Below are 15,414 nucleotides of genomic sequence, written 5' to 3'. Positions count from 1 at the left end.
AGCTGTGTTCTTCAGAAGGACACAACCCGCTGTTGACATATCAGGGAGGGACTGAAAGGAATGTATACCCCGACATCTCTCTCCTCCTGCCATCAATCTCTGCCAGTGCTGTCCACTGAATGAACTTGACCCAAAGTCATCCATATTCCCGGCACCCAGAGCAGGCTGGAGGAGGACCAAGGATGGAAAAGGAAGACGTCCAGCATAAGTTGCATCAATCTGGGTCTGGTCAAGAAAATAGAAGCCACTCGGCATGTTTCAGATATAAAAATTTGAGTGTAGGTGGCGCGTGGGTGGCTCAGTCAGTTAAGCGTCCAACTTCAGCTCAAGTCACGATCTCGAGGTTTGTGAGTTCGAGCCCCGCGTCAGGCTCTGTGCTGACAGCTCGGAGCCTGGAGCCTGCTTCTGATTCTGCCTCCCTCTCTCTCTGTTCCTCCCCTGTTCATGCTCTGTCTCTCTCTCACTCAAAAATAAATAAACATTAAAAAAATTAAGAAAAAATTTGAATGTACAATTAGGGGCTTGTGTGGGGGTTGGAAGAGCTAGACACAGTGGTGAGGGTACAGTTTAGGGACACTACCCAAAAGGTCAGAGGGGCTGACATGGAATTCCTAGGCCCAAAGCTTCCAAAGCTGGCATAGAAGCTGCACCAATTCTCAAGAATCTCTGAGAAGCTCCCACCACTCACCCAAGTTTTCACTGGCAAAGTATTCCCAAAAGCTTAATGGGAAGCCTCTGCAAATTTCATCTGCCCAGGTATCTGGTTTTTACCATTTCCAGGGGAGTAATGTTAGTTTCCAGTTTCTCCCACATCTGCATCTAGGGGTCTTTTCTCTAAGCCTCCTTGGTTTTTCTGCAGAAGGAGCCTCCCATCCCCCGTCTGTGGCAGGGAGGGCAGGCAGGGAGGATGGCCAGGCTTGATCATTAAGGTTCCGGGATCTGGATCTTCTTGGGTTTAATGTCCGGTGCAGCACGGTAAGCAGGGGACCAAGGGTCCAGCCATTCAACGTACAGGCGGTGGCGCTATCCCCCTGATTGCGGCTTCGAGCCTCACCTGGAATTTGCTCAGCCAAGGAGCTTCCTTCCTGAGGTCTGCTGCAGACCTCTGTTTGGTGGTTTCCTGCTAAGCCTATTACCCCTCCTGGGCTGCTGTTTGAGCCCCAACAGTGCCTTGAAATGCCCCAACAGTGCCTTGAGATGTATCCTCTCCTGTTCTTCTTGTCCTTGTGGGTGGATTCCCTCTTTATTCCTTTATTATCATTTTACTGGGATTTGAGGGGGAATGATGGTAACACAAGTAGCCCGTGTGCCAGAATTAACCAGAAGTGTGTATTTCTTAAGACTTGGTTACCAATTGTCATATTAGATGCTCACTTTAAAGTCCTGTAGTCACAATTTTTAATTTTAAATTAAAATTATTTGTTCAGGGGACACCTGGGTGGCTCAGTCAGGTAAGTGTGTGACTTTGGCTCAAGTCATGATCTTACAGTTCCTGGGTTTGAGCCCCGCATCGGGCTCTCTGCTGTCAGCACAGAACCTGCTTCAGATCCTGTCTCCCTCTCTCTCTTCCCCTCCCCCACTCTCTCTCAAAAATAAATAAACGTTGAAAATGTTTGTTCAGGGTGCCTGGGTGGCTCAGTCGGTTAAGTGTGTAACTTTGGCTGAGATCATGATCTCATGGTTTGTGAGTTCGAGCCCTGTGTTGGGCTCTGTGCTGACAGCTCAGCATTGGATTCTGTGTCTCCTTCTCTCTCTCTGCCCCTCCCCCACTTGTGCTCTGTCTCTCTCTGTCTCTCAAAAATAAATAAATGTAAAAAAATTTTTTTTAAATATCTGTTCAATTACAGTCATTATTTATTACAAATCATAGTCATAGTTTTTATATTATTATATTTAATTATATTATTATTATATTCTATATAAATTATAGTCATTATTCTAATATATTCAAATGAGGAAAAATATGAAATAATAAAGGTATAACAACTTTTAAAAGCAGCCTTTTCCATTACTAAAATTACACCCATTAATGAAAGTCTGGAACACTGCCAGATACTATCCTAAGCACTTTATAAGCATTTGCCCATTTTAGCCTTATGCTAACCCAATTTATAGATGAGGAATTTGAAGCACACAGTTCAGAAACCTCCCAAGACTGCACACCTGCTTATATCAGGCAAAGCCGAAACTGTTCATACTTAGGCCAGTGGCCGTACCCCCTCCTCTCCTGGCACAGAAAATAGAAGGGAAAAGAATCAACTACAGCCAGTGACACCAAGATGACCTTTGAACCTTTTGGAGTATTTGTTTCCAAAGTTGTTAATGTATTTTCTTTCTTTCTTTTTTTAATTTTTTAATGTTTATTTATTTTTGAGGCACACACACACACACACACACACACACAAAGTGTGAGTTGGGGAGGGGCAGAGAGAGAGGAATACAGAATCTGAAGCAGGCTCCAGGCTCTGAGCCGTCAACACAGAGCCCCACGAGGGGCTCGAACTCATGAACTGTGAGATCATGACCTGAGCAGAAGTAGAATGCTCAACAGACTGAGCCACCCAGGTGCCCTAAAAGTTGTTAATGTATTTTCTAAGTTAGAAGGCAATTGTAAGTATGGGATCTGTATAAATATGTACTCTGTGTTTTCTCGCTCGGTGTTATGTCATGAGCATTTTATATGTATGTAAATTTTATCGCAAGCAAAACGCTCGCAAGGACCATTTAAATTTTATGTTAGGGCCATTGAATAGCAATTCTAAACCATGAAAAAAATCGGGTTGCTTTTGTTTAACTTCAGATGACTCCGTGATTTCTAATGGAATCAAACACAGCTGACTTTACATTCCCAGGCTTGCCTCTCTTTCCTCCTGAGGGAGATAGGGCATGACATTTAGCCTTTCTGAGTCTCCTCCCTTGTAAAATGGTGATAGTAATATCTTACATGGCTGTCGTGAGAATTTAAAAGAGGATAAAAGAGTATCGCAGCCCCCTGCCCCTTCATCAATGGTAAGGATTATTCTTCTAAGATCATGCTTCCTGTGCAGAGACATTTCCAAAAGATGGGTAACACATTGGATTTTTAGCTATGGTTGAACCTTTTTACTCCTTTATCTGGACGCGGAGGAAAGGTCTAGTTCTTATCCGGTAGGCTACTTGTGTGGTGCGTACTGTTAGGAGAGACTGATGTATACATAAGACTTTTTGGAAAATGTCATTATGAATACATGCCAAAGTTTCAAGATTCCCTCTTGGCCAGGCCATTTTCTGGGAAGTGATTGGTTAGATGACCCTCATTAGACTGGACACAAGGAAGAAGAATGCCAGGTTCAAGAATATCACTAGACCTCTGACAGCTTCCTAGTAGCTGGTTTCCTCAAAAAGAGTTTACTCTCATTAAAGACCATCAGAGAAATCCTTAAGCGTTTTTTATCAGGAATTCTGATTTCTTCCCAGATGGTTATGAAATACATTCTCAAAAAGTTTTATTCCAGACAGGTTTAATATTTCACAACTGAATTTATGAGAAAAAGAAAAGGCAATTTGGGAATCCTCCAAGAAAAAAGTCCTGCCTCCCTAAGGTTCTCAGTTTCCATCAGTAGAGCATAAAAAAGGGGTTACCTGCTCAAAAAATATATATAAAATTATGCTATGTGGAAATCATCATGGGTCTTGGTACCATTACACATTTAGAAAATGTCTGAAAGAATATTCCAATAGAAGTTAACTGTTGTTATCAAGTATCTCTTTAATGATTGCTAACTGCGAGATTATGGAAGATTTTCACCTGCTACAGCGTATCTTTATTTAACTTTTTTTTTTTTTAAATAATGAGCAGGTATTACTTTTCTAATGATAAACACCGGATCGGTTTTACCGGCACAGAGGTGTGGTCACTGGTAGCTCCCTTGAGCCCTTTTTCATGACAAAGCATGAACCGGTTCATCTGGTGACCAGAGGGGACATCTCAGCTCCAGGGAGCCGAGGTTCTCACACTTGAGCCGCATCAGAACCCCCTGGAGGGCCGGTTGGATCGTGGAGTGCTGCGGGCCCCCCCCCCCCGCAGAGGTCCCGATTCAGAAAGTCTTGTGTGGGGTCCACAACGTGGGGCGCTAACAAGCTTCCACGCGCTGCTGTGGCTGCCGCAGCCAGTCTGGGGACCACACTGTAAGAACTGCTGTGGTCCAGGCAAGAAAATTTCCACAGGGGAATCAAAGCCAAACAAAGATGAACTTCACTCACTTCCCATTTTTGCCTCTGGCTGGCCTATAATTATTTTTGAGGAGAGGAACCTACTTTGACTGGCTCTGTTTAGTAAGAAGTTGTGCCGGGAAAGTTACCCCTCATCTCATTAAATGAACGCTGGGTTCAGAGACCAAGTCCCGTGACCTCTAGGGCTTGAGGCCCTATCGGCGGGCGGTTGGCTGTGTGCACCAGGGGCTTCACGACCTAGTGAGTGGCTGTGGGTCATTACCCTCAACCCAGGCCTCTGGATGTGGTTTCTCTGAGCCCTGAAGAGGTGACACTGAGGATGATGGGCGAGCGGTTAGTGCAATACCGATGTCCCGTTTGGGTAGCGGTGTGGGAGCTGCTACGGGAGTGGGCAAAACACAGAGAGAAACATCCTCACTATGCCCAGTATTACCCACCGATTACGAAGGTAGTCATTCTCTTTTCTTATGGTGGTAAAATATACATAACATAAAATTTACCGTTGTCATCATTTTTTAAAGTTTTTATTTTATTTTTTAAAAGTTTGAGACAGAGAGAAAGTGGGGGAAGGGCAGAGAGAGAGGGGAGAGAATCCCAAGCAGTCTCCATGCTGCCAGCGCATGGGGCTCGATCTCACGAACTGTGAGATCATGACTTGAGCCAACATCAAGAGTCGGATGCCCAACCAACTGAGCCACCCAGGCGCCCCCATTGTGATCATTTTAAGTGCATAGTCCAGTGGTATTAAATATATTCACATTGTTCCATTCATCTCCAGAACTTTTTCATCTTCCCACACTGAAACTCTGCACCCATTATCACTCTTTAAAATATGTAACAGCCTTTGTTGAGATATAATTCATGTGCCATACGATCCACCCATTTTAAAGTATATAATCCAATGGTTTTTCAGTATGTTCATAGAGTTGTGCAGCCATCACCACGATACATTTTTAAACACTCTTGTCACCCCTAAAAGCAAGTTTGTACCCATTAGCAGTCACTCCCCAATTCCCCCAGCCCCCTCCCTCCTTCAGCCCTTCATCTACTTTCTGTCTACAGATTTGCCTGTTCTGGGTGTTTCAGGTAAATGGCATCATATGATATATATCCTTTTATATCTGGCTCCTTTCACTTAGCATCATGTTTTCAGGAATCATCCATATCATAGCACGGATCACACTTTGTTCCCTTTTGCATTCACTCTTTTTTTAAATTTAATTTGTATTCATTTTTAATGTTTATTGATTTTTGAAAGAGGTTGGGGGAGAGAGACAGAGACAGCGTGAGCGGGAGAGGGGCAGAGAGAGAGGGAGACGCAGAATCCAAAGCGGGGCTCCTGGCTCTGAGCTGTCAGCACAGACCCCAACATGGGGCTCGAACTCAGGAACTGCAAGATCATAACCTGAGGCGAAGTTGGAAGCTTAACCGACTGAGCCACCCAGGTGCCCCTGCATCCACCCTTAATAGGATTCAAGTTTGAACTCATTATCTCCTCCCTGTGTACAATGACTTCCTTCTCCACTTGGTTCATGTCTCTAGCTACTCAGCTTCCAAATCAGCTAACAAAATATTTCTTTGGAAACCTCCATCTGTGCTCCCTACCGTCTCCCCAAATCCACTGCCTCACCAGATGTGTCCAATGTAGTTCAGAACTGACTGTAGAATGCTACCTGTCCTCTTTGTCAGTGTCAGTGGCATTGTATTTCTTGCCCTGAATGTCCTGAGTCTGTCCATGGCCTCCCACTTGCAGACTATCCTTCCTCTGGTCCCATTTCCGTGGGCTCTCCACTTACCTACCTGAAGTCAGTCTGCTTAGAAACCTGTGCTCTTTCCCATTGCTTCAGGGCCTGGCACAGAGACCACTTGGAATCAGCTTTTTGGCCGTACTCCCGCCCCTTCCACACAAGCTTCCTTGTAACATCATCTGTTCCCCAGAATCTGAGCATTCTCACGTGTTCTTCCTTCTCTCTGGAATGCCGGCAAACATCTGTGCATCCTGGAGACCCAGCTCCAGTGGAAGTCAAGTCCACGAGGGAGCCTCTGGGCTTCTGAAAGCTCAGGGGAAAAAGAGAAATCAGTTTTGTAAGGCAATCCTTCCTTTTAAATCTTTGTTACTCTTTTTAAATTTTTTTAGTGTTTATTTATTTTTGAGAGAGAGACAGAGAGACACAGAGAGACAGAGAGAGAGAGAGAGCGCATGAGGAGGGAGAGGCAGAGAGAGAGGGAGACAGAATCCAAGCTGTCAGCACAGAGCCCGACCTGGGGCCCGAACCCAGGAGCTGAGCGGTGAGATCGTGACCTGAGCCAAAGTTGACACTTAACTGATTGAGCCACCCAGGCGCCCCAAAATCTTCATTCCTCTTAAGATCAAAAGCCTCCGGTCTTCAATCAGCTCCCATTTTTAAAAACTGGCCTGTCAGGATGGTTTATTCCAATGTTAAATACCAGTTATTCTATTTAAAGTTGTTAATATTTATTACAAAGCATATTTCACACATATGATCTTAAGTTAATGCTTTTGGAACTTCTTTGGAATATCACTTCATTCATTTTTTTGTCATAATATCCTTCCTTACATATGACTGCTTGTAACTGGGGGGCAGGGGGGCGGATAGAGTGGGTAGAAAACAGTACAAACTATATTTCTTGTTAATCTCCTATGACTGTTCTCCCAGTTTACTATTTTCTTAGATAAAGCAGTACTCTGAAAAAGGATGGGAAAATGTTCTCGGCGAGTTAGTCTGTACACAGGGGCTCTCCTTGTGTGTTTTAGATGCAAGTTCCTGTGACTGATCAACTTGGAAGTCAATTTCTTAGGCAGCTTTTGGATTTTACAACAAGAACACCCTATTCCAGTTTTATAGCCTTGTGGGGTAGCACATTTCACCTTTTAGTTACGTCTTTTGTGTTTTCCTTTGCAAAGCAAGCATTTCCCGCAAACCTTGTAAAGATAATCATAGTTTAGCTGTCTTATAAACGACCTGCTCCTTTGATTTGATTAATTTTCATCTCCACAGAGCTGGTAAAACCAGTTCTCTTGGATTTGTTGTAAACGACTCACTGAAAAAGAGAAAAGGAGAAGTGAGTGGATCATTCCAAGAGTGGTTATCAAGCCAAATCAACTGCAGTAGAGCAAGATGTTATTTCTGTAGCTTTTGATGTGATCCGGACACCTTACCTTGAACTCAGTATACACGTTGTAAAGGAAGAAGGAAAGAGCCTGCCTCAAACCCATCAGCACAAAGCCTTGGCTGCTCACTTCCCCTGCTGTCTGCCGGGGTTTCTCCTTAACAGACACCCCCTGATTGGAAAATTTGAGGTGGATCGTGCCTGCATCAATTATTACTGCATCAATTATTACTACAATATATCAATTAATACATCAAATATTACATCAAATATTACAGGTATATCGTGCCTGCATCAATTACAACATTAACATTACTGTGGTGTTCTGATGGTAATTTTCTCTTTCCCTCATTTCTTCTACATTTATCAATTGGCATTCCTCTGTAGGGAAGACTTGTCCCCCCTCCCTGACTTGTTTATTTACTTTTTATTTCTACTCATATAGACTTAAAGACAGCACTTTCATGAACTCTTTGGGTTAAAATCCAATAGAATCGTTACTTGTTGCTTGAATCGTTCCAGCTCGGGCCTTTGGGAGCTCTTTCAGGTCGGTTCCTGTGCCCTTTTGACTTGTGCCATCATTTTTATTGAGCACTTCCTTCCTTTCTGGCACCGTGAGGTTTTCCATTTCTCCATAAAGCACATCAGAAGCACCAGATAATGACTGTCTTTTGTAAAGCACTCTGCATGTAACTTCTATTAATGTAAAGATGATATTAAAGGTTATCAAAGCAAAGTATCATTCATTACATGCAAATTACAGATGTCAAGTCCGAGTACTTGAAGAGAGCACGCATGACACACTATAAGAGCTACCTAGGCACGGGCTTAACTGTCTTCCATTTTTATCCAAAATGCTACCACCACTGCATCACACAGAGAGGCCTTTTAAGTCATGTGAGATCATTTGAAGTGTCACATCTCCACTACTCTCCATTCCCAAAATGCATCATCCATTCTGGTCGAAATGGGAGTTCAGTGGGATAAAGATATGGTATTAAATACAACTGTATTTATCCAGCAATATTAATGTGATGAATTCATGTCATTTGAAATATTGCACTAACTGTTAAATAACACTACTGTAAGAGGGAGGCAGGATGAGGAATTACACATCTATTCTTGTCAGCAGCTGGATTTTTTAATGTTTATTTTTGAGAGAGAGGGAGACAGAGGATCCAAGGCAGGCTCTGCAGTGAGCCCGATGTGAGGTTCGAACTCACGAACTGCCAGATCGTGATGTGTGCTCAAGTCAGATGCTGAACCAACTGAGTCCTCCAGGCGCCCCCGTCAGCAGCTGGATTTGAATTTTGACATTAAGTGCCCCTGTGCTGGTCACCAAAAGTTCCTAGAAGGAAAAATAAAAGTACAATTGGAACAATTCATGAAAACCAAACAGTAAGTGTGGGGGAGGTGCGGGGGAGAATGTCCATTTTTGTAATTTAGAGAAACTTAAAATGGAAAAAACCGTACAGTGTCTTGAGTAGAATTCATACCATTTAGTTTATTTAAGGCATTAAAATTAGGGCAGAGCTCAGGATTTTCAAAAATGTTAAGTCTTGCCAGCAGTCATTTGTGATGAAATGACAAATTTCTCCATGCAGGAAGCCTACCCAGATCAATGGGTAGGGTCCCAGTTCTCTGATTCAAGAAGGAAAAGGTAAGACTTGAAATAGACCAGAGTCAAAACAAGACACAAAAGTTCAGGTGGTCTGTCTTCACCTATGAAAAGCTGGGGGGCGGGGCGGGGAAAGGAAACAAGACTGTCTTCCCCAAGTAGGACAGAGAGAGGAGTAAGATTAGGCAGGACATGAAACAAGCTGTTGATTTTTTTTTTTTTTTTTTGAGCCCTACAGAGTTCAGTCACCAGTTTAGTGGTTTAGGTGTATTGGTCTCTGCAATGTCCAGGTAAGCCACGAATCACTGACACTGTTCAAAGACTTTGGGCCCACTGCTCTGAGAACGCATGGGGTAGCCAGCCAAGAATCCTCAGCACCAAGATGCTATCCCACCACACGTCCTGCTCAGCTCTTTCCTTGTTGAAACATGCCCAGTCACTTTCAGAACCCTGAGTCTTCTTGAGAGGCGGATAAGGAAGCCCAGTAACCCTGGCCTTAGCAAAAACAATCATGCCTGGAATCAGGCAGATCCCAGAGCAGTTCTGGGCGAGGCTCAAGAAAAAGAAAGTCCCAGTAACAGTGGGCTTTAGCCATGCCCTGCGAGTTTCAGTGTTTGTTGACTCTAAGATCCTATCGCAAGGCCTCATCGCCCTGATATGCCAAGGCATGTAATGAGTGAGGCACCAAGGATCCTGGAGCAGGTATAATGAGTATTCATCTGGGCCTTTAACACTTCAAATTCTTAATTTCCATGTTCTTTAATTGTTAGAAGTCTGCATTGATGTCGCTACTACCTTCTCAGTAGCTCCGTGGACGGGTCTTCTCCCCTTTGATTACTCTCCTGTTTACATTGCTCTGACACACAAGAAAAGCATTTAGAAAGATGATTCTGCTGATCTCTTGTTGGTAAGACTCGTTGGGAGGTTTTTTTTCATAAAGCTAATGAAACAATTATAAGTACATCTTTCTGCAGAAATCCCAGGATGTAACCAATTTACTAGAGTTGCCCCAATATCATGGGTGAGGTATGAAGACAGGTCTATATTGGGTAGGGGGGTCAGCTTTTATTTGTCACCGCTGGGTCCACTAACCTTCAGCCCCCTCCATTTTCCAGGGGCCAATGATTTAATTTCTTAATTGTTTTATTTTCTCTTTTTGAATGTCTCCCATCTATTTCACTATCTCGTCCTACCACCAGATGGTGGAAAGGGAAAAGGAAATAACCTGATGGTAAATGAATGTGGTGCTGGCTGGCAAAGTATTGATGGCGAAAGGTTTGTAGTGGTGAATGGACCCAAAAAGGATCTTGTGAGTTACCTATGAATGCCGTTTTCATTTCAGCGCCCATTCAAAGGTCGGCTGTGCAGGTCTGGGGGGTGGGGGTGGTCAATGTGGCACAATACCTTGCTGGGGAGGGAGTCAGCCCTTTCCTCAGGAGATTCTTGGGAACATCAGCGCCTGGGAACAGAGCTGAGCAACCCAATCCTACCCGGCCAAGGCACGGGGGTGCGCGGTTAGGGGTCCCTGTGAGGGTCGGTGCGAGGTGATGTGCCCTGCCGGCCCCTCTGCACCTTTCTCTGTCTTTCCGTATCTGCGTTCCACCGCCTCCTATACGCCGAATTCGCACTTGGCCTGCCTTTCCCATGCTGCCCTGAATGGATGTAGCATTTCCATCCCTCCATAGAGACCCCTTCTCCTGCCTTACCAACAGCTCCCTCAGTGAAAGCTTAATCTGGGTTGCCTCGATCTCCGATCCCCGGGGTTACCTGCCGTCACCCTCAGCAGGTGTTCATTCCCTCACCTAGCCATGGTCTCCCCTACCCCAGTCCGTACACCTCTAGTCGCACCCTCCGGATCGGCCGCTTCCACCTTCTTTCCCACGTGCCCTTCCACTCGGACGCCCCCTCCCCCACGACCCCCCTTCCAGTCTCGAGGAGTCTCGCGGCATTTCCCCGGGCGTTAGCCGAGCCGCCTCGGATGTGGGGTGGCCTCGTAGAGCAGGGTCCCTCCCCAGCGGGCGGTGAAGGGGGCGCCCGAGCGCCGCAGCCGCAGGGAGGCCGGGGGCGCCGGCTCCGGCCCCGCCCCGGACAGGCCCCGCCCACCGCGGGACCGCCCCTCACTGGCCCCGCCCCCGCCTCGGCGGCCGCGCGTCCCCGGCAGGCCGAGCCGCAGGAGCCGCGGCGAGGAGGGGGGCGAGCGGGCTGCGCGGCCGCGGCTGCCGGGCGCTGGGCTGGGCGGCGCTTCTTCTCCTTTTTTTTTTTTTTTTTCGCAATTTCCACTCGCGGGGAGCAGGAAACCCGGCGCAGCCGGGCGCAGCGGGCCGCGATGCAGCAGCAGCAACAGCAGCAACAGCAGGAATCACCCCGGGGCAGCAGCGGCAGCAGCAGCAGAGGCAGCAGCGGGCGGCGCTGAGCCGCCGCCGCCGTCGCTACTGAGGAGAAAGCCGGCCCAGCCGCCGCCGCGTTCGGACCCCTGCGCCCCGAGCCCTGATCCCGGAGCCCGACCCCCGCGCCCTCCTCCGGCAACTTTCACGCTGCCTCGGCGGCCCGGCCCGGCTCGACGCCAATGGGTGAGTAGGGGGCTGCCGGCGCCCCGGTGCCCGGGCGCCCACCTCAGCCTGAGGGCGGCGCGCCTGTCCCGGGACTGCGGAGTCGGGAGGGCGCTCCGGGGGCAGGGCCCCGGCGGTGACACCGCGGTGGGCACTCTGCCTACCTCGCGCACCCCCGTTCACTCCCACTCGCGTCCCTGCCGAGCCCGCGCGGCACCGACCGGAACCCCGCGGGGTCCTGGGCGGAGGATCCCGGGCCGGCCCGGGGCGGCTGAGGCTGAGGGATGCAGGGGGTGTGGTTGGTTCTTCGGGTGGGCGGGGAGAGTTTTGTCTTGGCCATTTTCTCGCCCCAGCGCGCCCTTCTCTGCGCTGAGGACGTGGGTAATGGGAGCTGGTGGGCTCCGGCCCTGCGCGGGGGTTCGCGTTGTCTGTCCCTGGCCCCGCCGCGGGGGAAGCCAGAATCTCGGGGTCTCGGCGCGGCCAGGGACCGAGTTGCGTTTGCTGGGGGACGACGTGGTGGTGGTGGTGGGGGGGGGGGGTGCGGGAAACGCCCCAGTACCCGGCTTGGCGTGCCATCCTCGGGTCCTGAGCGCCTGACGCGTCTCCCTTGGCGCCCCTCTTCTTCCCGGCCCTGACCCTCTCTCTGCCTGCCTTCTCTCAGCCTGGTGAGCTCTCCGCTGCGTGATGCTCAAAGGGCACTTCCTACATCCTCTAAGTCTGAAGGCTTGGGGAACTGGAGCCGGTGATCCAGTCCTCGATTTACTGGTGGAACATCAGTTGCAAGTAGGCAACTAACCATTAGGCCCCCTGGGTCCCATCTGGTGTAGACTGGCACATTGGAGCCACCTTGCCCAGAGGATGTGGCACCTTATTGGGCAAAGGACTTGTGATTGCCTGGGCTAGTAATCGTGTGGCCCATCCAGTTAATGTTCTTGCTGGCAGCCAATCTCTGTCTTTCATGCCTTTGGCAGATAATTTTAGGTGTTTCTAGGCCAGGCATAGGAAGGCTGTAGATGACAATAAATCATAATAAAGTGAGACCTTTCTGTGGGCAGGTAATAGGATTTGAGTAGGCGAGTCCAACAGTGATAGGTAAGCGGTCATAGGATGCTCCTGAAGACGGATGCAGTGGAAAAGGGGAGGTTTAACCCAATCAGTTGTTGACAGGCAGTTAAAATCCCATTTGTGGTCACTGCCATAAATGGTTTTCCTTTTCTAAAGTGGTGGCCATCCAATGGCCTCTCAGCTTCAATGTCACTTTTTTCTCAGTGCCCTTCTCTGGTCCCTGCACCACCTCCAGTCTATATTAGTTTCTCTGTCACCCTTCTCCTCTAGCACCTTTTTAAAAAGAGCGGTATTACATATTTATTTGAGTGTAACATTTATCTCCCCTACTGTAAGCTCCATGACTGTAGGGACAGAACTGCGTGGGTGCCGTTTTGCTCGGCGCTGTTTTCTTTGGTGCTTGGTATGGAGCAGGCCCTGAATAAATATTTATTGAATAAATGAATGAATGAGGGGGTATGAAACCCTCCTACTTGGTGGAAGACAAAATGCTTAGCTCAACACTCTTGTTTTGCTTTGCCATCTAATAAGATGATTTAGTTTATTAACAGAAGCATATACTTTAAACATTACTGATTACTTGAGTAACAGGTTGGTTTTTCCTGAGGTAACTGAAAGTGATTATTTTGATCACCTTTCCTTTTTTTGTGGGTCCCGAGAGGGTTGGACAAAAAAAGAAGTTAGATCCAAATGTCTTCTCCTGTGGCTGGACTGTGCTTTCTGTATCTCAGTGGGAAGAGGAGTCCAGTTTAAGAAGAAACAGACCTGTTTATTATTCGAGTCTGAACTGTTTTCATTATCCAGAGCCTCCTAAGAAAATTAGAGACTGCTTCTGCAGTTTATAGTCCTTTCAAGCTTAATCTTTTTTTTTATTATTTTTTTATTTTTTTACTGTAACCATTACAAAAGGGAGGGGGTGCAGAAACTGATTTTCATTTGTTTCAGGTGTCACTGCTTAGAGGCGATAAGATTAAAATGAATGCTGTCATTTAATTATTTAAAATGTTTATAGTGGGGCTTAAGATGCCCATAGTTGTTTATGGCTAAAGATCGCCTGCTATTTTCTAAAGCGTCTTCAGCAGTGTATTTGGGATGAAGTACAGGTAGGTAACAGTTCATTCTGCATGTCTTCCGATGGAGCCACCTAACAGTGCCGTTTCTGAAGCAGGTGTGTGTGTACACACAGGCGCCGCCCCCTTCCCCATCCCCATCCCCATCCCCATCCCCAAGTCTCCTTGGTTTGCAAAAGATTTGTTCAGTGTATCAGTTTGATACATTTGCGTTCTCACCTGGCCTGGGAATGATTTTTCTGTTGATGGCAAACACAGTAAAACTGTCTTATGTAGTCTTTAATCTGAAAAAATCCTGAAGTGAAGCCAGTTAGTTGTAAAATGGCCTCTTAATGGAAGCCCGCTCAGAATGTGCCCTCGGAACTTGCAGGCAGGTGCCTACAGGGCCAGATACGGGCAGAGCCTCTTGTAATTATGATCACACAAATGTTAATGATCCCAATCTGTGAACAGTGAAAGATTTGCAAGCCCAGCAAATGATTTTTGTTTAGAAAATTCCAGAGTAACAACAAAGTTTGGACTGTTTTCAGCAATGTATTGTTTTGGTGAGAGATTGCTTTACGCTAAACTAAAGCAAAAATGAATGCAATGCATTGACCTTCACAGTCTAAAGTTAGAATTGGAAGAAAGACTCCACCTTTATCATTCATCACCTTTACTTTGCCCCTTCACGTCCATCAGGACACAGGCAGAACCTTGGTACCTTGCTGGTTGCACAGACCTTCAGTTCTTTTTGCATTACTGATATTCTCTCATCAGCTCTTATGTTTGAAATTGTTTTTTTTAATGTTTATGTATTTATTTTGAGCAAGCGAGAGAGAGAGAGAGAGAGCATGAGCAGGAGAGGGACAGAAAGAGAGGGAGAGAGAGGGGCTCCCAAGCAGGCTCCTCACTGCCCGTGCATAGCCCGATGTGGGGCTCAATCCACGAACCAGGAGAATCATGACCTGAGCCGAAAACAAGAGTCAAGACGCTTAACTGACTGAGCCACCCAGGTGCCCCTGAAATCGTTTTAAAGCAGGTTGCATACAGTGGCCAGCATTCATCCATTCATCCATCTATCCATCCGGTATTTATTGACCTCCTGCTTTGGGCCAGGCATTGTGCTAGGAATGGGTGCACGACACACATAGACCTGCCAGCTTAGGCTTTTCCGGCTAGTGGGAGAGGTAGGCCTGAGTGCGATACTCATGACAATATGCAGTTATAAGCCCTGGTAGGTCTCGTGAAGGAGATTAGAGAGGGGCAATGTGATTTAGGTTGCAGAGGGGTAAGGGGAATGTCTTTGAGGAGATTGTGTTTGAGCTGAAATCTGAAAATTGGGTAGGAGTCATCACTGCCCTCCAGTACCCCCTTCAACACATCCGTAGTGGAACAAGCGGTTCTGCTCTCCTGGCAGCGAGGGACAGCGTGCATCACAGGGAGCTGTGTCGGACAGGACCCGCGTAGGACTGGGCCTGTGGGAGGGGCTTTAGGGGAGTGTTTAAGGAAGCCAGGTGATCTCTGGATTGGATGCTGGCTGGAAGTGAGGGATTTCCATGGTAGGGGGTCTTCATACATCTTCCCGAGAAGCAGGGAAGACCAGAGAAAGGCTGTGATTGGTAAAGGAGCAGCAGTCACTCCTATTGGCCAGGATTCGGGGATGTGTGGAGGCTGTTGTGGTTTGGACAAGGTTCACTTGTTCTCCGTGTTCGGACAGGATTACGGAGTGGTCTTGTTTTTGTCTTGTCCCATCCTGGTCACAGAGTGGCCTTGTCTGATGTTGGTG

The 15,414-nt window shown here is 47.2% G+C and overlaps 1 protein-coding gene across 7 annotated transcripts in view; it reads left to right on the top strand.

Annotated features, from left to right (window-relative positions):
* Window positions 1-11,298: 11,298 nt before the first annotated feature.
* SH3KBP1 (SH3 domain containing kinase binding protein 1) overlaps window positions 11,299-15,414 on the top strand; it is a 334,814-nt gene continuing 330,698 nt past the window's right edge. The window contains exon 1 of one of the 7 annotated variants that reach the window (XM_058714793.1): window positions 11,299-11,532. In XM_058714793.1, the coding sequence (XP_058570776.1) occupies window positions 11,529-11,532 (4 nt within the window). In that variant the 5' untranslated portion in view covers window positions 11,299-11,528. The remainder of the gene's footprint in view (window positions 11,533-15,414) is intronic. The other 6 variants (XM_058714795.1, XM_058714791.1, XM_058714788.1 and 3 more) reach the window with 6 other exon arrangements.

Source organism: Neofelis nebulosa, chromosome X (genome assembly GCF_028018385.1).
Source record: "Neofelis nebulosa isolate mNeoNeb1 chromosome X, mNeoNeb1.pri, whole genome shotgun sequence".
Lineage (NCBI taxonomy): Eukaryota > Metazoa > Chordata > Mammalia > Carnivora > Felidae > Neofelis > Neofelis nebulosa.
This window is presented reverse-complemented; position numbering and strand designations above follow the sequence as displayed.